General features: G+C 39.0%; 1 protein-coding gene across 1 annotated transcript in view; it reads left to right on the top strand.

Annotated features, from left to right (window-relative positions):
* Positions 1-2,509: 2,509 nt before the first annotated feature.
* The window catches only part of LOC116898508 (neurobeachin-like protein 1), a gene marked incomplete at its 5' end in the record, with an annotated part of 36,840 nt that continues 14,142 nt past the window's right edge, over positions 2,510-25,207 (top strand). Inside the window, 8 exons of the mRNA XM_032899739.1 lie at positions 2,510-2,629; positions 3,913-4,030; positions 4,985-5,082; positions 9,055-9,171; positions 14,940-15,029; positions 18,306-18,415; positions 18,990-19,162; positions 20,625-20,719. Coding sequence (XP_032755630.1) covers positions 2,510-2,629; positions 3,913-4,030; positions 4,985-5,082; positions 9,055-9,171; positions 14,940-15,029; positions 18,306-18,415; positions 18,990-19,162; positions 20,625-20,719 — 921 coding nt within the window. The remainder of the gene's footprint in view (positions 2,630-3,912; positions 4,031-4,984; positions 5,083-9,054; positions 9,172-14,939; positions 15,030-18,305; positions 18,416-18,989; positions 19,163-20,624; positions 20,720-25,207) is intronic.

Genomic DNA, 25,207 nt, shown 5'->3' with positions numbered 1-25,207 from the left:
TTTTGTGACTCTTCTCTATGGGCTTCTACTTGTTTATTTATGATTTCCTGGAATTCTTTCAGGGATTTTTGTGACTCCTCTCTATGGGCTCCTACTTGTTTATTTATGATTTCCTGGAATTCTTTCAGGCATTTTTTCGATTCCTCTCTGTAGGCTTCTACTTGTTCTCTAAGGGAGTTCTTCACGTCTTTCTTGAAGTCCTCCAGCATCATGATCAAATATGATTTTGAAACTAGATCTTGCTTTTCTGGTGTGTTTGGATATTCTGTGTTTGCTTTGGTGGGAGAATTGGGCTCCGATGATGCCATGTAGTCTTGGTTTCTGTTGCTTGGGTTCCTGCGCTTGCCTCTCGTCATCAGATTATCTATAGTGTTACTTTGTTCTGCTATTTCTGACAGTGGCTAGACTGTCCTATAAGCCTGTGTGTCAGGAGTGCTGTAGACCTGTTTTCCTGTTTTCTTTCAGCCAGTTATGGGGACAGAGTGTTCTGCTTTCGGGCGTGTAGTTTTTCCTATCTACAGGCCTTCAGCTGTTCCTGTGGGCCTGTGTCTGGTGTTCACCAGGCAGGTCACTTGCAGCAGAAAAGTTGGTCTTACCTGTGGTCCCGAGGCTCAAGTTTGCTCGTGGGGTGCTGCCTACGAGCTCTCCGAGGCGGCAGCAACCAGGAAGATCTGCGCCGCCCTTTATGGGAGCCTCCGTGCACCAGGGTTCCAGATGGTGTTTGGTGTTTTCCTCTGGCGTCAGAGATGTGTGCAGAGTGCAGTCTCTTCTGGTTTCGCAGGCGTGTCTGCCTCTCTGTAGGTTTAGCTCTCCCTCCCAGGGATTTGGGTGCAGAGAACTGTTTATCCGGTCTGTCCCTTCAGGTTCCAGCGGTGTCTGAGGCGCAGGGGTCCTGCCGCTCCTGGGCCCTCCCCCACGGGAACCCAGAGGCCGTATACAGTTTCCTCTTGGGCCAAGGATGTGGGCAGGGGTGGGCAGTGTTGGTGGTCTCTTCTGCTCTGCAGCCTCAGGAGTGCCCACCTGACCAGGCGATGAGGTCTCTCTCCCATGGGGTCTGGGAGCAGAGAGCTGCTGCGGGCCGGGATCCGTGGGTTTGGGACTCCCGGTAAACACCGGAAGTGCCCGGTCCTAGAGGAATTTTGCCTCCGTGTGTCCTGAGTTCACCAGGCAGGTCTCTTGCAGCAGAAAAGTTGGTCTTACCTATGGTCCCGAGGCTCAAGTTTGCTCCTGGGGTGCTGCCTACGAGCTCTCCGCGTCGGCAGCGTGTCAGTGTTTTCTATGGAATATTCTGCCCCTGAATTCTCTCTTCAGTCTCTTGTATTCTGTTGGTGATACTTGCATTTGTGATTCCTGATCTCTTTCCTAGGTTTTCTATTTCCAGGGTTGTCTCCTTTGTGATTTCTTTATTGTTTTATTTCCATTTTTAGATCTTGGATGGTTTTGTTCAATTCCTTCACCTGTTTAGTTGTGTTTTCCTATAATTCTTTAAAGGATGTTTGTGTTTCCTCTTTAAGGATTTCTACCTGTTTACCTGTGTTGTCCTGTATTTCTTAAGGCATTATTTATGTCCTTCTTAAAGTCCTCTAACATCATCATGAGATATGATTTTAAATCATAATCTTGCTTTTATGGTGTGTTGGGGCATCCAGGACTTGCTGTGATGGGGGAACTGGTTTCTGATGAGGCCAAGTAGCCTTGTTCTCTGTTGCTTAGGTTCTTGCCCTTGCCTCGAGCCATCTGCTTATCTCTGGTGTTAGCTGCTCTTGCTGTTTGACAGTGGCTTGACTCTCCTGTACGCCTGTATGTCAGCACTACTGGGAGATTGGCTCTCTCCCAGAAGGATCTGGGTACAGAGAGCTGTGTCACAGGGTCAGCTCCAGACCCAGGTGGAAACTGGAAGGATCCTGTCTCAGACTGATCCTCAGTTGCTGTGTCCTGAGGGCTCCAGGTGGGTTCCTCTTGGATCAGCAATGTGAGCAGAAGTGGTAGTCTCACCTATGCTCTCAGGTGTGTCAGTACTTCTGGAAGACCAGCTCTCTCCCAGCAGGAACTGGGAACAGAGGTGTGGCACAGGGTCAGCTTGGTGCGCAGACCCAGAAGTCACTATCTTTAATCCCACTTCACATTAGTTTTTGAGACAAGCTGGTTTGTATACCCAGCAAGCCTCTAGGATTCTTTTGTCTCCACCCTTAGCTCTGTGGTTACTGGCATGAGCCACTGTACCTGGCTTTACATACGTGATGAAGATGCAAATTTAAGTATTTGATTGAATAGCTAAAATTTACCCAATGAGCGTCTTCCAAATTTCCCCTCCTGGCTTTTCTAAGAAAAGAAATTCTTACTCTGATACGCCTTCTAAAAACCAGTTCAAAAATATTTTATGTATTTTATTAAAGTATATTGCAATAGACAGATCAATTTTTTTTCTAGTTATATGTTCTCGTTTATATTTGTTTTACATCATTTTTAAAAAGAAAATGTTCTGATTTTTTTTTATTTTTATTTTTTATGTGTCTTAGAATTTAATTTGGGACAATTACAAGTTTCTAAAGAACTGGTAAACGATGTTATTCTTCCAAGATGGGCTAAGTCAGCTGAAGATTTCATTTATAAACACAGAAAAGCTCTGGTAAGATTTCTGTTCACTACCATGTCTTATAAAATACAGATTTGTTTTTGAAAGATAAGTTAAAGTTTACCTTTTTTCTAGATTAGTTTGTTCCCCGTTGTATATTACTGTTCTAGAAAGTACAATATGGTAATTTAATTTTAAGATATAAATCTTAGGATACATTCATGAATATGTAACAAAATAAAGGTTTCTTTTTTTCCTTTTGTAATAGTTTATAATGGAATATTTGCAAATCTGTTATAAATGCCAACCAATGATAAGTGTCATAGTTTTTGATATTTGGTATATTGGAAATCAAATTTCCTTTTTAATCAAGTCTTAGTTTTTTTTTTCTTGAATTGAAAACATTTAGACAACTACTACAAAAGAAACTACCACAAAGATTTGTTCCACCTCTCTCATTAACTCTCCTAGACTTTGGAGAATGTTAATAGCTTTTTTGTATTGTTTTCTTTACCCAGTAGATTTGGGGACACTTTGGAATTTCTGATTTTTGGGTTAGGAATGATTTTCTAGAAATATTTCAAAATCTGGGAAAATCCACAGTTGTGTCCAGTGGCAATTAAGTTAATTAGGAGGCTGAAGCCTAAGTGTATGACTTTGAGGCCAGCCTTAACAACATGGTGTGAACTTGTCTGAAACAACACAAACAGCAACTAGCAAAACCTCAAATACTTGTGGTTCTAATCATTTTACATAAGGGAAATTCAGCCTGTATTCTAGTTCTCTGCGTGTCTGCTCTATAGATTGCTATTGTTTTCCCAGGTGGTATAACTATATGTTTTGAAGTTTATATTTTTGCATCAAATCACTTGAGGATGAGTACATTTTTTAATTTTTCCTAAATATTAACCAAGTTCCTAATAAAACCAACCTAATACCTTTAAATTTTTTACTAATGTTTAGGTAAATTTCCAACTTGAAATTGAGGAAATAGTGAGAATTATAACATTGATAATTGTGTTACTGTCTCAATGCACTCCATTTACCAAGCAGTACTCTCCTTTTACAAAACTGTGTATAAGGGTTTTGCCCACATATATGTCTACACACCATGTGTGTGCAGTGCCCAAGGAAGCCGGAAGTGGTCAGATACCCTGGACCTGGAGTTAGAGGTGGTTGTCAGCCTTAAGTGGATTGAATGTGGGCATTGGACATGCGTTGGTTAGCAGGGAAGCCAGTGTTCTTAACTACTGAGCATCGTTCTGGCTCCATGCCCTTTTCAAAAAGAGGAATTTAGTTGGAAGATACAATAATTATTAAATTTGTTCTCTTTCTAGGAGTCTGAATATGTTTCTGCTCATCTTCATGAATGGATAGATCTGATTTTTGGTTACAAACAGAGAGGGCCAGCTGCAGTGGAGGCACTCAATGTCTTCTACTACTGTAGTTATGAAGGTACAAGTCAAAATACCACTTCTTTTACAATAGTTAGCATTAGTCCGTACTTATTATACCTGGTATTTGAGCTTAAATTTTTTTTTAGTTATTATTGTGTATACTTTTATTTTGAGCTTAAATATTTAACGCGGGAAAGAATACATCAACAAAATATCTTTTCAGTTGGAAGGTCACAAAACCTCCGTTATTTCAATTTTGTAGTAAAAGTTTATGATTTTAAGATTGTGTATGTATGTGTGTCTACATGTGCATATATATATATATATATATACACACACACACATACACATACTTATGGAAATTAAATTATAAATAACTATTATATGCTTTTGATTTCTTGTATAGAAATCAAATTTTCTGTTTAATCAAGACAAGTTCTCTCTACATAGCTCTGGCAGTCCTGGAACTCACTCTGTAGACCAGGCTAGTGAATCCATAGGGATCTATCTGCCTCTGCCTCCCAGGTGCTGGGATTAAAGGCGTGTGCCACCACCACCTGGCATCAAGTCCTCATGAACGTTACAAATGTTGTTTTTAGTAAACTTTGAAAGAAGGCATTTAGAATTATTAACATTAGCTCAACATCAAAGCTGTTTTTTGAGAGCTTTGGGCAGAAAACTGTTGTCTCTTTTTAAACCGTGTTATGTGGATATGTGCATGACCTGTGTGTGTACACAGGGAAGCTGATGTATACATCAGGCTCTCTTCCTCAATGGTTCTTCCCCTGATTTTTTTATGTAGAATCTCTCACATGTACCCATATACATATGTGCATACATAAACAAACACATATACACAAATAAACATATTTAGCGTCTTCAAGAAATTACTCTCTGGTGGCATAATTTGAGGACTCATATTTTGTTTACAATGTGTTAGTCGTTTCTTGATGCATTCATCAGTGTCATGCAGGGTTTTTCACAATAGTGAGTTGATGATTTCTTGTTTTAGGTGCTGTGGATCTTGATGCCTTAACAGATGAAAAGGAAAGAAAAGCCTTAGAAGGGATGATTAATAATTTTGGGCAAACACCTTGTCAGCTGTTAAAGGTAAATAATATGCTATTTATACGTATGAGCAGCAACTCTCAATCTTCCTAATGATGGGACTCTCTATTACAGTTCCTCATGTGGTGATCACAACCATAAAATTATTTTTGTTGCTGTTTCATTATTGTAATTTTGCTACTGTTATGAATTATAATGTAAATATTTTTGAGATAGAGGTTTGCCAAAGGGCTTGCAACCCACAGATTGATAACCACTGGTCTACAGAATGCTATTTCGAAGTATTCTGAAGTTTGAAGAATAGTAGAGTCAAGTCTTAGCATATGTAATTGATAGGGCTTTATTTATATGATTTCATTTATTCTCTATTAAGCTATAATGTGCTTATGCAATCGATACTCCTGAGGTGATGTATTAAGTAAATGGACTTTAAGTGATATCTAGAATTGAATTTCTAATGCTCTTGTATTTTAAAGACTTTAGTAATTTAAAGCTTGGAGAATCATTGTCCAGAATTTAAGCAAAAAATTACATTAAAACCATTACTTAAAAATAAACAGATTTATTATTCCTAGTTTAAGTAACAAAAAACCCTGAAGATCCAGTTATAAAGCCAAATGGTTTGGCTTATACCTGTACTTCCAAATACTCAAAAGACTGGGATGGGAAATTAGTAATTCTAGGGCAGATTGGGTAACCCCTCAAAAAGTTTACTCATATAAAAGTTTCCCTATGTATGCACAATGCCCTGGATATGATCCCCAGAACTAAGGGCAATGGGGATCTCCATTTATATTACAAGTTATTCATAAGTCCCAAAAGAATTTATATTTCTTCAAAAAGATGATTATTTTAAATGTGTGTTTGTGTGTGTGTGTGTGTGTGTGTGTGTGTGTGTGTTTGTGTGTACATGCATGTAAGTGTGAGGGCCAAAGGTCAACATCTGTTGCCCTTCACAGGAACTGTCCACTTGGCTTTTTAAGACAGAATCTCTCACTGGGACTTGGAGTTGGCTAGTCTAAAGTTCACCAGTGAGTCCCAGGGATGCTTTTGTCTTCACTGCCCCAGCACTGGCCTTACAAGTGCACAACACCCTACCCAGTTCTTTTCATAGATGCTGAGGATCAAGTTCAGGACTCCATGCTTACACAACAAGCAGTTTAATCACTGAGCTATTTCTCCAACCTTATATTTCTGAGAGAATAAAAACTGAATAGCAAATACATTATATCATTAAAACTGTCTTTATGTTGAGACTCCTTCTATATATAAAATTTTAAGCTACTAAAATCATCCTATGAATGGTACTTATTATCCATAGCCTAAACCTAATGTTAAAACTCTAATTATAAAATATGTACATTATATAATCAAATTGTTAAATGTTGCTGTGTTTCCTCATACCGGTATCAGGAAGTTTTTATCTTCCTAATCCTAATTGCCACTGATTCTTAGAAGTCAGTCCACTATTTTAGAAGCTATAATCTTTGTTAACATAAGTTTAAGGATAAAGAAAAATAATAATATCCCAGTATTAAATATATACTTTTAAATTTAAACATTGTGAATTATTCCCTAACCTTCATAGTAATGATATGGCTATCTTCATTTTTAAAATTAATTCAACCAATACCAGGATGATGGCTCAATGGATAGCAGTACTTGGTGTGCTAGTCTGATCACCTGATGCTTCAACCTTGCATGGCTTTAGGGATGGGGTTGGGGGGATAAAGAAATGATAGACACACAAAAAAGGTGGAAATAAGTGGGCCATGCTCTCTGATGGAAAGGCCACAGCAACCCATTCAGGAAGTTAATGCAGGGGAGTTGTGAGTTTAGTACTTGCCTAAGTTACAGAGTGAGTTCAAAGCTAGCCTGACAACTTCGTGAAATCCTGTCTTAAAATTTTAAAAAGGGCTAGGAGAATATAGCATAGTGTTAGAGCTCTTGCCTAACATATACAAGGTTCAGAATAAAACAGAGCTCTGTGGGGCTCAGAATTAGTGCCTTTAGTTTTGCACCAGCTCTATTCTCTGTGTAGTCCTGCCTGACCTGGAACTTATTTTGTAGAACAGCCTTGAACTCCAAGATTCCCCCTGCCTCTGCCTCCGTAATGCTGCGATTAAAGGCATGTACCACCACTGCCTGGCTTCAACTATACTTTATTTCTTTATTTCTTTATTTTTTTGCAAGAACCCAGGTGCCCTGTTACCGCAGTAGGTAGAGAGTTAGTCTCATAATTTTACAAGAACCCTGCTGATTTATTTGTGGGCAGGACAATTGTTCATGCATTTAGAGGTCAGAGGACAACCTTGGGAGTCATTTCTCTGGCACTGTCAGTGTTTGGTGGGGACAATCTTTTATTGGCTTACAACCTATCAAGTAGGCTAGACTGGCTAGCCACTTCCCCTGACACTTCTAAAAACAAGGGTTCTATGAATTGAACTCAGCTCCTCATATTTGCTTCAAGGCAAGTACTTTACTAACTGAGCCACTTCCCTAGTACTAATTTTTATTTAGTTTTTAAAAAAATTACAGTGGGGCTGTAGTCCTGGCATGTTTACTTAGCACATGCAAAGTCCAGTTCAGTCCTCATCACCACAAACACCAAAGAGGAAAATCAGACAAGTTTAAGACCGTCAGCCTGTCCGGGGGTGGGAAGGGGTAGGAGGGTGAGTGGAGGAACACCCTCATAGAAACAGGGGGAGGGAGCATGGGATAGGGGGTCTATGGAGGGAACCAGGAAATGGAATAACATTTGAAATGTAAACAAAAAAGACTGTCAGTCTATAATTTAAAATAGGTTTTTTTTGTTTTGTAAAGTATTAAAGCTAAACATTTAATTGTTATATCTATTGCCCACAATCTAATATTTTGTAATAGGGACAAAAGAACCCAAGTCCACCTCCCTAATTTTGTTTTATTTTTCTCTCTGAGACAGAGTCTTACTATGTAGCTCACACTGCCTTGGGACTTTCTGTACCTGGTTCAAACTCAAACTCTTCCTGTCATAGTCTTCGTGTACTTGGAGTGTCGATATTAGTGATTAAGCGGTACACCTGCAGTGTACATGTCTATAGCTTAATTTGATTGTCTATAATATAATTAATATAATTAGCTTTTACATTTTGATGAGTCTTGTTTCAGAAACTAAATATTATACTACATTATAAAGTTTGAATGTTAAATGCTTTATTAATTTTACCAAATATTTATTAAACATCTGCCAAGCTTGTCATACTTCTTAGTGCTTAAAAATCCAAAAGTGAGGGCTGGAGAGATGGTTCAGTGGTTAAGAGCACTGACTGCTCTCCCAGAGGTCCTGAGTTCAATTCTCAGCAACCACATTATGTCTCACAACCATCTGTAATGGGATCTGATGCCCTCTTCTGGTGCGTCTGAAGACAGCTACAGTGTACTCATATACATAAAATGAATAAATAATTTTTTTAAAAAAATCCAAAAGTTAATAAAATTCATGGCTACCTTTATGGGGACCAGTGAGATGTCTCAGTGGGTAAAGGTACCTGCTGCCAATCCTGATGATCTGAGATCAATCTCCCATGTCAACATGGTAGAAGGAAGAGAATTGACTCCTGCAAGTTGTCTGTTGACCTCCATACATGCACTGTGACATATGCAGGTCCACATATACACAGAAAATAATAAAATGTTTGTTTTTAAGAGAATTTTAATAGGCTAGCTAGATAAGATTTATCATGAACAGTCAATGACTACTTAAAAGGGGAAAAAACTAGGAAATTCTGAATAATTGGGGAAAGAGCATGAAAAAAAATCCTTCTGACCTGGACATTTAGGAGTGCTATCAGTAAGAAAAACTTTAAAGTAAATTGAGATGTCCACAGAAAAGGGTGAATGCTGGGGGATTAGACTCAGCCTGGAGTTGCTAACAGTGCATCACGTGCATTCTATTGTATCATAGTCCACCATGTCGAGTGAATACAGACATGCTTTCATGTAACTCTGAAATTCTTTCTTAAAATTATTTTGAAGGAACCACATCCTCCAAGACTGTCAGCAGAAGAAGCCATTCAAAAGCAGACGAAAACAGAAATTTCAACCCTAAACCTCTTTCAACACCTCCCTGAACTGAAGTCATTTTTTATAGAGGTAATAACCCAACTTGGTAATATTAGAGACCTTTCTTCAATTTTTTATATTTCAATTATTTTGTGTGTTTGTGTACATGTGTACATGTATGTGCAGGTGTGCTTTTTCCGTGCCTATAGTTGGACGGTTATTTGGTGTGTGTGAAAAGCCAAAGGTCACTTTCCAGGATCTTCATCTGTTGCTCTTTCCACCTTATTTTTTAAAGGCAAAGTCTCTGACTAAACCAAAACCTTGCAGTTCTGGCTAAGCTGGCTGGCCAGAGAGTCCCAGGCAGCTTCACCTCTTACCATGTATCTTCCCACTCCTAGTGCTGGGGTTATAGGTGCGAGCTGTCCCACTCCTAGGTGCAGATCCCCACTCCTAGGTGGGGATCCTAATACAGTTTACTAACTAAACCATCTCCCCACTCTAATTTATTCCATTTTAATGGAGGAAAATGTTGTAATATGATATTAGAACATTTATGTGTACTTGTGTGCTCCTGAATGAGTTTATGTGCATCATACATGCAGATGCCTGGGGAGACTAGACGAAGTGTGCTCCTGGAACTAGAGTTACAGGTGGCTATGAGCTGCCTGATCTGGGTGCTGGAATTCAAACCTGCATCCTCTGCAAGAGCTCTTAACCACCAAGCCAACTCTCCAGCCCCAGACTTGGCTTTTTAAACTACTTTTGTTGTAAGCTTTTCTTTGCTGTTAAGTGGTATTCTGAACTCTTTTTCTTAGCTTGTTTTCTCAACAAGTAAGAAAAAATAACTTAATTCAGAGTACTTCTTATGGGCAGGACATGGTATACATGTCTTTAATCCCTGCACTTGGGAGGCAGAGGCAAGTAGATTTCTTTAATTCAAGGCCAGCTGGTCTACATAGAGTATTCTAGGCCAGCAAGGATTACATAGTAAGACTCAATTTCTTGTAACAGTTGAAATGCTGTGCGGAGTGGTGATATTTTAATAGCTTTTAATTATGTCTGTTCATCTATAAAATTTGTCCCAACACATGAGATTATTAATTGATAGTGTTGGAAGGAATAGTCAAGTAAAATAGTAGTTAATGCTATACTTGAAAGAGTACCCTTGTAACCAGGCTTCTTCTTAATTTATTGGGTTCTTTTTCCTACCACCCTTCTTCACCCTTATTCTGTCCTTCCAGCTCCTAGCACTAGGTCAGAGAGAAAGGAGGATAAGAGAGTAAAGGGGATGTCAGTCTAGTTAGATTACTTCCTGCTGATTTGAGTTCCTTGGGGCAAGTCCAATTTCTTCTGTTTGACAAACAGCAACCAACAGCATCCAAACAGCACCAGCATCAGCAGGAGGAGCAGCAGCCAGCTACCTGTCTCAGGGCTCTGGCATTCATATATATCTTCTCAAGAGCCCCCAGAATTACAAATGTAAAGTCTCTTCAGCTGGCAGAATCACACCCCTGCCAGAGCACGAGACAAATCATAGTCAGCTGCTGTGGACAATCTGAAGTAGCTCTGTATCCCACACCTAGGATCTAAAAAAAAAAAATTCACATAATTTGATTTTTAAAAAAACCAGATTCGTACTATGTACCCTTAAATTTCACTTAAAAATCCACATATATACATATTAAAATGCTATGAATAGTTCACAATGAGATTGTAAAATACATGTATACTTTTAAATTTAATATTGACACAATATTCTTTGGAAAAATGCTAAAAAGTTAATATGTTCATAATAATTTAGAAACTTGCATAAAACAAGTAGTCTCTCATGTAATATATTAGAAGCTGGCAAACTTCAAGGATTAGACTTCAAGGATTAGTAATTTCGTCAGTAAACTTAGATAAGATTGAGGGTGTTACATAAGATACATATATAATCATATTTAGCTTACTTACCATCTGCAGAATAGGCAGTGAGCTAAATTTGTTCTACAGGTTGTAGTTTACAAAATCCTGTGTTTCTAAGGTCTAGAATACCATGACTTTTTCTCCAGTAAAGTTGCACTGTATTTTAGTTATAGGTGTATTTTTACATATTCTTGTGCATACAAATTAATCTCCTAAAATATTGACTGAAATTTTCAGTGTTTAAAGTACTACAATGTTGGCCGTTTTCTAAAAGTAATTTAACCTTCAACTTAGAACACACAGAAACAGTGCTCAAGAATGATATCCAAGGACTGGCAAAATTATTTACTGGATACAGTGTTTGCTATAGAAGCTTGAGGACCTGAGTTCAAATCCCCAGGCAGTCAGGCATGGCTGCGTATGCCTGTGTCCCCATAGTTGAGGAGCAGAGACAGATGGCCACAAGAGCTCACTGTCCAACCAGACTCACTGAAATAGTGAAAGACCATTTCTGTATTAAAGGAATAAGAAGATAGTAGAAGACACCCAATATTCTGTAGTCTCCAAATACGTGTGCACAGAACATTACCACATCCATGCACAACACACACACATACACACACAGAAAGAGAGAGAGAGAGAGAGAGAGAGAGAGAGAGAGACAGACAGACAGACAGAGGGAGAGAGAGACAGACAGAGGGAGAGAAAGAGAGACAGAGGGAGAGGGAGACAGAGAGAGAAGAAAAACAAAAGGGAAATGACAGTTTAGTCTCAGGAGGTTAAGGGTCTTCAAGACCCCACCCTCTGGTTCAGTGAAATCTTCAAAAGAAATCTTAAAGAGAATGTACTTGTTTTAGATTCAGAGCTAAGTGTTTTGTTTTGTAGTGAAGCAATAGAAAGAAATATCTATAAAGGGGGAAAGGCACATGGGGAAAAATCTAGAGGAAGTCAGATACAAGTATTCTAGAATTTGCTCTTAGTGAGAGTTACCTAGTACATGCTTAATTCTGCCAAAAATGAAATGGGAAAACAACTTTTGTCTACCAGGGAAGCTCATTAGCAACACAGTGTCTAAGGCTATTATTGGCTGATCACATATAACCCTGCCTACCAAATACTGAAATACCAAACTCCAGAAGAAATGCAGGAACTCAGCATGATTTACCCTGTTTACACAGGCAGAAGTGTAATGAGTGACCATTACCACGAAGGGAAAGTGAACACTTGGAACTGTGTGCTTCCCAAGGGCTCTGCTACTTCTAGTTCCTCCCAGCTACCCCTCCCCCAATTTGGATCTATTCCCTTTTTGTCTTTTGTTAGGAAATAACTAAACTTTTAAAGGATAATAATAAAATATAGTAAGATAAAACGAACACAGTGGAATTGAACAAAACAAATAGAAGGAAAAGAACCCAAGAGAAGGCAAAGAAACAGAGACCCAGAGGTTCATACACCCACAAATTTAATAAAAACACTAGTTGGAAGCCATGGTACATATGCAGAGTACCTCGTGCAGACCCATGCAGGCCGTGTGTACTGCTTCAGTCTCTGAGTTCCCGTGTGCTGTGCCATGCTGACTCACAGGGCCTTGTACTGTGTCCGCCATCCCCTCTGGCTCTTACACTCTTCCCACCTCCTCATCCTCTACAGGGTTCTCTCCACCCTAAGAGTAGGGATTGATGGGAATGTTGCATTTAGGGCTGAATGACCAAGGCATCTCACATTGCATAATATCTTGCTGTGGGGGTCTCTGCTGCAGAAGAAGCCTCTCTGGTGACTGAGCAAGGAACCGATAATGAGTTTTGCAAAAGCATTAGGAGTCATTTTATTTATTTATTTTTTAAGGAATGTAGTGTTTTATTTTACCGTAGGCCTCTGTGCTATCTAGTCTCAGGCTCTTGGTCACCTAAGCAGTACTGGGTAGGGGTTCTGTCTCCTGCAGTAGGCCTTAAGTCAAATCAGATACTGTTAGTAAATGTAAGCCCTTGGAGGTAGGAGCGGCTAGGCCCCACCCCCAGGCTTCTCAGAGCCTCTTAATATTATTTGTTGAAGGTGCTATCTTTCTTCCAGGGTATGTTTCTGGCTTCTTTATTAGGTGTCCATTGGTTTGTTATATCTGGGTTTTCAATTCTGTTCCATTGAGCACTATGTCTGTTTTGTGCCAACATCATGATGTTTTATTGCTATAGCTTTGTGGTACAGCTTGAAATTGGGAATGGTGACACCTCCAGCAGTTTTTATTATTCAGGATTGTTTTTTGTACTTCCACATGAAGCTAAAGATTATCCTTTCAAAAATCTATGAAGATTTGTGTTGGAATTTAGGTAGGAATCCCATTGAGTCTGTAGATTGGTTTTGATAGGATGGTTATTTTTACTACGTTAATTTTAGTGATCCATGACAATGGCAGATCAATTTCTTTTTTTTCTTTTTTCTTTTTTTTTTGGGGGGGGTGGAGTGGGGTGATGTCTTAAAGTTTTTCTAAGAGTCTTTTTCTCATACAAGTCTTCACTGCGTGGTTAGATTTACCACAAGGTATTTTATAGTATTTGACTCTATTGTAAAAGGTGTTGTTTCCCTGATTTCCTTCTTAGTCCATTTGTCGTTTGTATATAGCAGGCCTACTGATTTTTCTGAGTAAATTTTGTGTCCAACTATTTTGCTGAAAGTGTTCATCAGCTGTAGGAATTTTCCTATGGAATTCATTTGTATCATTTATGCACACTGTCATATCATCTACAAATAAAGATACTTTGATTTATTCCTTTCCAGTTTGCATTCCCTTGTTCTCCTTCAGTTGTCTTACTGCTCTATGTAAGACATCAAGTAATATATTGAATGGTTACAGAGGGAATGGACAACTTTGCCTTGCGCCTGATTTTGGCAGAATTGCTTTGAGTTTCTCTCCATTTAAGTTAATGTTGGCCTTTCAGGGAACTGCCTCTGGAATGTTTATTATATCATCTCTCCAGGACATTTATCATGAAGTGGGTGTTGGATTTCATCAAAGACCTTTTCTGCTTCTAATGAGACGAACATGTGCTTTTTGTCTTTCAATCTGTTTATATGGTAGATTACATTTATCAAGTTATATATGTTTAACTATCCCCAAATCACTTGATTGTGGTAGATGATTTTTAAGTGTTCTTGGATTTGGCTTGCAAATATTTTATTGATAACTTTTGCTTCTATGTACATAAGGAAATCTGGTCTATCTCGTTGTTGCAGTTTTTTATGTGGTCTTGGTATCATGGTAATTGTGGCCTCATAAACTGAATTGGGCAAAGCTCCTTCTGTTTCTACTTTGTAGAACAATTTGAATGGTATTGGCATTAGTTCTTCTTTGAAGGTCTAGTAGAATTCTGCACTAAAGCTACCTGGCTTTAGTATGTTCCTATGATTCTCTGGATTTCTTCAATGTCTATTGTTATGTCTGTTCCCCTTTTCATTTTTAATTTTGTTAATTTGGATATTCTCTCTCTGCCTTTTTGTTAATTTGGATAAGAGATTTTCTCAGGGGTTGGAGATTTAGCTCAGTGGTAGAGCGCTTGCCTAGCAAGGATTCTCCTGTAAGTTATAAACAACTTTCTCACTTAGCTTATTCTAAGCACGTACATCCGTATTATGTTTGTGTCAGTATAGGAAGGGGCAAAGAAAAATTCTAAATCTCTATATTTTTAGTGACTTCTGGTCCTTGACATTTACATCTGCTCACCAACAGAGTATTGGAAGAGATGGTGATAAGTTTTAGATGATTCAATTGTGCTAGCTACTCAAACATGGTGTGTAATCCCTTTCCCACATTTTATAGTAAATTATTACATGATCAGGTAGAATAAAGTAAAGTTTTATAGGGGTCATCCTTGTTTTTTAAAAAAATTTCACTAATTTGTATGTAATAAGTATGACCCAAACCAGCCATTAACCATCTTTTTTTTTTTTTTAAACAGGGAATTAGTGATGGTATTCCACTATTAAAGGCCATCATCCCTAGAAATCAATCTCGTTCTTTTATGTCTCAAGGCAGCCCTGAGTTACTGGTAAGTTGATGTACACCTGTTTCATACTGCTATGTCTGTATTCATTAGTTTACCAAAAAGGAATAAATGGAGAAATATTTCACTTACATCTTAAAAATTGAATATGTATGTATGTATGTATGTATGTATGTATGTATGTATGTATGTATGTTTGAACTTATGCACATGCCAGCCTGCATCTAGAGGTCAGAGGACCACAGTGAGTTGATTCTCCTTTTCCACCATGTGATAGGAATTGAGTTTGGGTCCTCTGCACTGGTGGCACTTACCTTATCCCTCTAAGCTATCTCATTGACCCCATAATAAATTTTTTTAAAAAAATTTTAATTTCATGTGCATTGGAGTTTTGTCTACATGTATGACTATGTGAGGGTGTCAAAGCCTCTGGAACTGGAGTTACAGACAGTTGTGAGCTGCCATGTGGTTGCTGGGATTGAACTCAGGTCCTCTGGAAGAGCAGCCAGGGCTCTTAACCCACTGAGTGATCTTTCCAGCCCCAATAATAAACATTTAAAAAGAATTTTTTAAAACATATTTTATGTGTGTAGATGTTTTACTTGTTTGATGTGTACCACATTCATGCCTGGTTCCTACAGAGATCAGAAAAGAGTACCAGATCTTCTGGAACTGGAATTATAGATGGTTCTGAACTGCCATGGGGGGGTGTCAGGATCCAAACCTAAGTCCTCTGGAAAAGCAGCCAGTACTCTTAACTACTGAGTCACCTTTCCACCCCTAAAAGAGTATGTTTAAAGTAATCAAGTAATCTACCCCGTGATAGTACTGCAGCCTCACCTGTGTGACGTGGACACACTAAAATAGCTAGGAAATATCACCATACTGTACTAACGATGATCAAAACTAATACAGATTTTTTTTTTTTTATTAACTTGAGTATTTCTTATTTACATTTCGAATGTTATTCCCTTTCCCGGTTTCAGGGCAACATCCCCCTAACCCCTCCCCCTCCCCTTCTTTATGGGTGTTCCCCTCCCCATCCTCCCCCATTGCCGCCCTCCCCCCAACAATCACGTTCACTGGGGGTTCAGTCTTAGCAGGACCCAGGGCTTCCCCTTCCACTGGTGCTCTTACTAGGATATTCATTGCTACCTATGAGGTCAGAGTTCAGGGTCAGTCCATGTATAGTCTTTAGGTAGTGGCTTAGTCCCTGGAAGCTCTGGTTGCTTGGCATTGTTGTACATATGGGGTCTCGAGCCCATTCAAGCTCTTCCAGTTCTTTCTCTGATTCCTTCAACAGGGGTCCCGTTCTCAGTTCAGTGGTTTGCTGCTGGCATTCGCCTCTGTATTTGCTGTATTCTGGGTGTGTCTCTCAGGAGCGATCTACATCCGGCTCCTGTCGGCCTGCACTTCTTTGCTTCATCCATCTTGTCTAATTGGGTGGCTATATATGTATGGGCCACATGTGGGGCAGGCTCTGAATGGGTGTTCCTTCTGTCTCTGTTTTAATCTTTGCCTCTCTATTCCCTGCCAAGGGTATTCTTGTTCCCCTTTTAAAGAAGGAGTGAGGCATTCACATTTTGATCATCCTTCTTGAGTTTCATTTGTTCTAGGCATCTAGGGTAATTCAAGCATTTGGGCCACTTATCAATGAGTGCATACCATGTGTGTTTTTCTGTGATTGGGTTACCTCACTCAGGATGATATTTTCTAGTTCCAACCATTTGCCTATGAATTTCATAAAGGCATTGTTTTTGATAGCTGAGTAATATTCCATTGTGTAGATGTACCATATTTTCTGTATCCATTCCTCTGTTGAAGGGCATCTGGGTTCTTTCCAGCTTCTGGCTATTATAAATAAGGCTGCTATGAACATAGTGGAGCACGTGTCTTTTTTATATGTTGGGGCATCTTTTGGGTATATGCCCAAGAGAGGTATAGCTGGATCCTCAGGCAGTTCAATGTCCAACTTTCTGAGGAACCTCCAGACTGATTTCCAGAATGGTTGTACCAGTCTGCAATCCCATCAACAATGGAGGAGTGTTCCTTTTTCTCCACATCCTCGCCAGCATTTGTTGTCACCTGAGTTGTTTTTTTTTTTTTTTCGTTCTTTTTTTGGAGCTGGGGACCGAACCCAGGGCCTTGCGCTTCCTAGGCAAGTGCTCTACCACTGAGCTAAATCCCCAACCCCGTCACCTGAGTTTTTGATCTTAGCCATTCTCACTGGTGTGAGGTGAAATCTCAGGGTTGTTTTGATTTGCATTTCCCTTATGACTAAAGATGTTGAACATTTCTTTAGGTGTTTCTCAGCCATTTGGCATTCCTCAGCTGTGAATTCTTTGTTTAGCTCTGAACCCCATTTTTAATAGGGTTATTTGTCTCCCTCTTGGTCTAACTTCTTGAGTTCTTTTGTATATTTTGGATATAAGGCCTCTATCTGTTTGTAGGATTGGTAAAGATCTTTTCCCAATCTGTTGGTTGTGTTTTTGTCCTAACCACAGTGTCCTTTGCCTTACAGAAGCTTTGCAGTTTTATGAGATCCCATTTGTCCATTCTTAATACAGATTTTATTAAGAGAGCACATCCTAGGGCATTTCACTGAGTAGGAATGAGTTTTAAATGAATTGATATTTATCTACCCAATATCCTTGTGAAGTAGAAGCTCTTATTTCCCTTTTATAGGTAAGAGATTAAATCTCAGGAGTACAATTCCCCAGATCACAAAGCTAGCAAGCAGGGATCTGAGACCTTGGCACAGGAGCTAAGCCTAGGTTTGTCGTTGTAATTTTGTAACTGATGCGTGATAAAATGTGCTGTAGCACAGTGAACAGAGATGGCATAGCACTGGTCGTAGTTCTCACTGGCAAGACACTGTAGTTTTCCACTTTAAAAATCTATATTTTTTTAAGTTTTCTAAATGTGTGGATGGGTAGCCTGTTGTTCTATAATTGAGGGAGTAAAAACTTTTCTCTTTTAAAATCAAGTACATCCTTCAGGGAATTATCACTTCCGGTACATTGTAGCAGTTTGTAAACTCTACTGATTTGGTCTAAGTAATGTTTATTTCATATTTTTATGGCAAAAGTTAACCTTATTAACACTAACCACCTGAGAAATTAAGAGGGAAAATAATTTGTTAAAGAAGACAACTCTTCTTACAATAAGCTGTAAACAGGCTTTCCACTTGAATCACTCAAGATCTGGTTTCATAAGTCTTACAGTATCCCTAAATGTTAGATGTCAAAATCTGTGAGCATCTGGTTATGCTTAGCCACATTCTTTAATCTTTTATTTCAATTTTCATATATTCTTTTTCAGATAACAGTAAGCATGAATTATGTTATTGGAACCCATGGATGGCTACCATATGACCGAAATATTTCTAACTACTTCACATTCATCAAAGATCAAACTGTGACAAACCCAAAGTAAGTAATTAAACATTTAATGCAGAACAGATGATTTTTTTGTGTGTTTATTTGTTTATTGTTTTTTTCGAGACAGGGTTTTTCTGTATATCACTGTGTAGACCAGGCTGGCCTCGAAATTGAGAGATCCATCTGCCTTTCTGCCTCCCGAGTGCTGGGATTAAAGGCATGCGCCCCCACTGCCCAGTGATTCTCTTCTTTCCCACTTCCCCTCCCCTCTGTTTTTAAGTCATACCCTGACAATATTCAGACATTACTAGATTTCTATTATAACATATATAGAATATAATATTACTTTGGGAATGGTAAATTGCCATATTATTCTTTACCACTCACAAATAATCTTTATTTGGTTTGTTGTTGTTATTCTCAGACAGGATCTCATTGTATAACTCTCTCGGGCCTGGAACTCAGGCTGGAGACCAGACTGGCCTCAAACTAACAGTGATCTGCCTGCCTTCTGAGTGCTAGGATTAAGCAGTGTGTCATCATCCCTGGCTGAGAGATGTTTTGTAATTGATAATAACCTAAGTGATCTCTGAAGGCAAAGTCTAAAATTCAGTTGTATTTACAGAGCTCAGCGTGCCTTGAGTGGTCCTTTTGCCCCAGGGCTGGAGATCACTTCCAAACTGTTTGCAGTGTCACACGATGCGAAGTTGCTCTTCAGTGCTGGGCACTGGGATAACAGTATCCAAGTAATGTCACTTACCAAAGGCAAACTTGTCTCTCATAACATCAGGCATATAGGTAAGAATTCATTTTCAGTTCCTTTTATTGTATAAAGTGACATATGTTCCTGATAGGAATAAGTATCGTATAAATTTATAAGTACCATATAAATTAAATATACTTTCATATTACATGAAAAGATATTAAATCAAGTTTTATTTTTAATTTGGTTTGTAGACATGACAATGTTGTGGCCATATAATAAAATTTGTCATTAATAGACAAGACATTTTTTTAATCTTTATTAACGTGAGTATTTCTTATTTACATTTTGAGTGTTATTCCCCTTCCCGGTTTCCAGGCCAACATTCTCCTAAGCCCTCCCCCTCCCCTCCTCATGGGTGTTCCCCTCCCTATCCTTCCGCCATTACCACCCTCCCCCCAACAATCACGTTCACTAGGTGTTCGGTCTTGGCAGGACCAAGGGCTTCCCCTTCCACTGGTGCTCTTACTAGGCTATTCATTGCTACCTATGAGGTCGGAGCCCAGGGTCAGTCCATGTATAGTCTTTGGGTAGTAGCTTATAGACAAGACATTATTAACAGTAAAGTATGAGAGATAAAATTGTTGAATATATATTAATTTGGTACAACTTTGTATTTCAGGTCTTGGTATAAGAATAAAAATTTTTTTTCTTTCAATAAACCTGTTAAGTGAGGGTAACTGAGTCTGCTGTTGATTCTGTACATGTGATTTCTAAGGTATTACTTAGTGTAGCTATTTCAGGGCCATTCTGGAACTTTTTTTTTTTATGTTATGAATTTGCAGCATAATATGTACTGTCTTTCTTATTCATTTATTTTATGTGTATAAGTGTTTTGCATACATTTTTTTTGTGCACCACATGTATGCAGTGCCTGCTGGGGTTAGAAGACATCATCAGATCCCCCAAGACTGGATTTACAGATAGTTGTGACCTTCCGTGTAGGTGCTTAGAATCAAACCTATGTTCTCTGGAAGAGACTCCCATAAAATCCAGCCCCTGTACTATTTTTCTTAAGCATACATTTCATAAAATAGTAATTTTCCATTGGAGGAGAATGTGACTAGGGTGAGGGAGTGGAAAACAGCAAAATTACCTATGGGTCCATCCTCAGTTCTCTGCACAATGCTAGCAAAACTCTGTCAGTGCATCACAGATCACCCAGAATGAATGGTCTCAATGACAGCTCTCCAGATGACTGGCCCTGTGAATGTCCTGTTACTGTCACCTCATATTTTTAAATACATTTAATCATTCATTGAGGTGGGCACACACATGTGCACATGAAGGTTAGAGGACTACTTGTAGGAATCAGGTCTCTGCTGCTATGTATGTCTAAAGCGATTAAGTGCAGATCACTAGTCTTGGCAGCAGGATCCTTTACTGAACCATCCTGCCAGCCCTAGCTTAGTAATAATTTGAACATTAACTGAAATTGCCCTTAAAATTCTGTTCTGTCAGAGCATATCCATCTTATTTTATTTTTTCTTCAAACAGATATTGTGACTTGCTTAGCTACAGATTACTGTGGAATACACTTGATTTCTGGTTCCAGGGACACTACATGCATGATATGGCAAATAACACAACAGGTAATAACCGCACATTTTATGGTCTTGGACTGGGGTAACAAGTGTTTCTCAGGCAGTAAATGACATTTTGAACTTTTTTGTATTTTGTTTTCTGAGTTCTGCCCTATCTTGAACACCATTCTTTTCTAGGTTTGTTGCCTGATTCATGGCTTTATATCTAATAGTTACCAAAAATTACTCCTCACCAGTTTCTCTAGAAAAGTAATTGTGTTAACATAATAACATTTCCTCCTGTCCTGTCTGGTGGAACTGTAGAAGTTACATATGTCCAGAAGGCCCTCCTCTTTACTACTTTCCTATCATGACATTGGTTTAGAGAGGGTTTTTTCTTGCAATAGTTGATAAGTTTTCTACCCTACTAGCAGGCTGTCTAGCACCCATATCTCCTCTGCTTCTTACGCTACAGCATTAATAGCTTAGTGTTTATAAGGCTTCATCTGTGGCTCAGTGGGAACCAAGAATGGTGTACATCCAACTGAGTGCTTTTCTATGCCCTCGACTCTTTTCTGTTTGCCTACTTTTCCATGTGCCAGTGTTTCTGCTTTGGTAACACCATGCTTGTTTAGGCAGATTTCTCTTTCGTGCTCCTTTTACTACAAGTGTTCCTACAGATTCTTTTAGATGAGTGTTTATTTTTTTTATCTGAACTTTTAGCCAGAGGGCTCAGTGGATAAAGTTCTTGCTGTGCAAGCATGAGGCCCTCGGTCAGATCTTCACCCATGTAAAAGCAGGCATATCAGTGCCTGTAACTCTCACACTGGGGCAGGAAGCAGACCCAGGAGAATCCCAGCAGCACAGGGCCAGCCAGCCCAGTGGAATGACAAGCTTCAAGTTCACTGAGACACTGTCTTAACAATGAAGGAAGAGAAGCAATTGAAGATATCCTGACAACAGCCCCTAGTTTCCATACATCTGTGCACAAGCAAGAGCACCCCTCGCCACACACATACACTACACACTTTTACACACAAAACCTGTTCTCTTCTAGTCTGTGGTAGTCTTACTGAAAATTGTTCTTAACTGGGCATAGTGGGTAATTACCAAAAGCACAAGGCCTGAGATTTTTGAGATTATAATTTAATTACACCATTTCTTCTCTTCCCTTTCATCTTTCAGACCTTCCCATATAACCCTTCCACTATCCTTCAAATTTCATGGCCTCTTTTTTCATTAGTCATTATTGTATGTGTTTATGTATTTACATATACATATATATTCCTAAATATAACCTGTTGAGTCCATATCATGTTACTTGTATGCACGTTTTAAGAATCGACTTTTGGTACTAGATCCTGGGAAGTCCCACCTCTCTCAGCTTTATTCAGTGCCTGTTGGCTGTTGCTTGTGTAGCATCCCATCTGTTTGGCATGCTCATCATTGTCATCCTTGTTCAGTCAGGTCTGGGCAGATGCGCTGGTGAGACTGTATGGGCGTAGGAGACAGTCTCACAGCAAACTGGCTGACCCTATGGCTCTTACACTCTTCTGCCCATCCTTTGCCATGATCACTGAGCCTTGGAGGCGGAGTTGTTTTATAGATGTTTTTATTGAGGCTGAGCTCCATCCACAGTTGTGTGATTTAATCAGTTGTAATTCTTTTACAGAGGTCTCCATCTATCACAAGGAGAAATTTTCTTGATAAGGGGTAAAAACTACACTCCTCTGTGGGTATAAGGACAAATGTTTACAGAGTGCTGTTAGGGATGATCCTGGTTTAGTTAGTTATGGTTGTAGACTCTCCTCCAATCACTCTCAGAAGGCCTGAGCTTTTTTTTTCCCTATTGAAATCTAAAATTTTCTCGAAAACTAATTGTTTGGGGTTATCAAAACAGCATCTCACTTTTAAAAAGTAATATATTCATTCAAGTAACAAAGAGGGGGGGGAAAACCCAAACCACCTCTACAAGCTGAGAAGACAGACTGTCCTGCCGTGACTCACTGCTGAAGACAGTGTGTTGTATCTCCAGCATATACACACTGAATGCGGTGTGAGTGATGGGGATGCCCTAGGATTTACATGTTTACATGCTTCAGATCGCTGATGACTTTGCACATGATGGCAATTCTCCCAACTCCAGTAGACAAACAACCAACCCAGAGACTTGTATTTGTCAGACATTAAACACAGTGCAGCCTAGGCCTTCCACTCCCACTCTGTGATTATTTGCACATACAAAATGCACACCACTTCTTTAAATATTGACTCCCTGATGTCTTCTTTCTGTCTCTACCCTCACTTTATGTTCCCTTTAACCTAGAGAAGTGACTCTGGCATTGCAGGTCATTCACACTGCTATAATTTTCTACCACTTTATCTGTAGTCTTATAAATTTTATAAGTAAACAAAAATCCTTTTAGGCAGGTAGAAATATTTACAAGATTTTATAGATGAATCATCTGTTATAAGGAGAGTCAAATATTTAGACTTCTGACTTTGTTTAGTCAGTATGTCAGAAAGTCTCATGTCACATAAAATATGCAGAATCCTCTGGGACATAGGAATTGTATAACCACAAGGACTAAGTAATGCTCCCACTTCTTTGCATCAGTATACTAAAGTGTGATTCTGGGTATTGCATTAGTGAATTGAATCACTGTGACCTGGAATAGCCTAGCAGCATGTTCCCTTGCATTCACTAACTCGCTTTCTGGGGAGGGAGTGGGTTTCAGCTCACTCATTCAAAACAGGAAAGGTTACTTCATCTGAGGAGGCCTTTTAAGGGCTTAGGTGTTATCTGTATGGATTGCCTGTCCACTCAACCTTGAGTTACTACTCAGCCTACAACTTCAGGTTCTACTCTGCCACTATCCTTATCCTTAGTGTTCTGGGACAGAATCCTGCAGTCTTCTGAACGCTTTGCCTAAACTAAAACCCACTGTTAAACCAGCTGTCCCCTTTCTCCACTTCCTTTATTCTTTCTTTTCTTCTCTCATTCTTCTCAAAGAAATCATTTTAGGTTTCTTTGTTTTATATTAATGCGAATGACTGTTTTGTTTCCATGTATGTAGGTGCACCTCATGCATGCCTAATGCCCACAGAGGTCAAAAGAGGGTGTCAGATTCCCTGGAGGTGCAGTTACAGCCATTATGTGGTTGCTGGGTCCTCTACAAGAACAAATGCTTCTAACTTATGAGCCATTCTCCAGCCCTTTCCTTCTGTTTCTTTCCAGTTGTTTCCTAAACTGACCTGCAAGCTGGTTGGAGCTATGCTCACTTCTGTACAAATCCAGTCTCCCTATTATATTACATACTAATGCCCTCATTGTGCAGGGGATACTGAAACAGTCATCAAAGCTAATCCTGGGTGGTGGTAAGGCCAACTTACTGGATTAACTTTTTGATAACATGCCACTAGAAAGAAAACTCCTTCCAGAAACAGATGTTATTTATCCCTGATAAACAACTAAAGTCAAGAGAGAGAGGGGAAGGGGTTGGGTATTTAGCTCAGTGGTAGAGGGCCCTGGGTTCGGTCCCCAGCTCCGGAAAAAAAAAAAGGAAAAAAAAAAAAAGAGAGGGGGGGTGGAGAGAGAGAAGAACAAAGAAAGAGCCTCCAGAACTGTGTTTTGTTCATATTTTATAGATTATAAGTATGACCCACCTACTCAAAGATGACCTGAAAGACTCTGCTGCCTCAGTCACCAGACCCCACTCTTTCCACTCCTCCTATTCCCCTCCCCTCTTTTTCTTTTACCCTCTTCTTCCTCTTCCTCTTCATCTCCCATCCTGTACCTCCTCCTAACTCAAATCCCTGGATTTTTATACTGAGATTGCCAAGAACAGAGGTTCAACTACAAAGATCAGAACCTGGCTAATTTCTCTGATACGTATTGTGATTAAAAAGTACATTTTAGTAAGCTACTGTAATTTGGGGACTATCTATATTTGCAAAATGACACAACCAATTCTCATGGAATTGAGTAGTTAACTAAATTTAAAAGGCCTGGGCTGTATGGTAACTTCAAGACCAGTCTGATTTACATAGCAAGATTCTTTCTCAAAAAAATCATAGGAAGAAAAATATTCATAAGAAAGAGTATTTAATTAGTAAATTTCTGTGTTGACATTTTTATAATTATTGTCATGTAGAAATACAAATGCCTTTTCATTATTTGTCTCACACCTTTTTAATGTCTTTGGATAACCCCTTAATCACTTTATTTACATTTGTGTTCTGTACTACACTATACTTCATCTCTTACTGATTTTCACTACTGTGAAGGAAAGTTGTGATGTGATTGATGTATGGTTATTTTATTTTCTCTAACTTTACAACATTTTTGAACTCATACTTACTGACATTCTTAGATTTTCTGACCCTAAGGTGGCTATAGCATCATGTGATCTAGAAATAATGGTGACATTCCCTATTTTCCAATCTATCATTTTACTTGCTTATCCTATTACAATTATTAGCTAATGCAGTGGAGTAAAAACAATGATACTGGGCCGGAGAGATGGCTCAGTGGTTAAGAACACTGACTGCTCTTCC

Source organism: Rattus rattus, chromosome 4, assembly GCF_011064425.1.
Source record: "Rattus rattus isolate New Zealand chromosome 4, Rrattus_CSIRO_v1, whole genome shotgun sequence".
Lineage (NCBI taxonomy): Eukaryota > Metazoa > Chordata > Mammalia > Rodentia > Muridae > Rattus > Rattus rattus.
The sequence above is the reverse complement of the archived record's forward strand: the minus strand, read 5'-3'. Positions and strand labels throughout refer to the sequence as shown.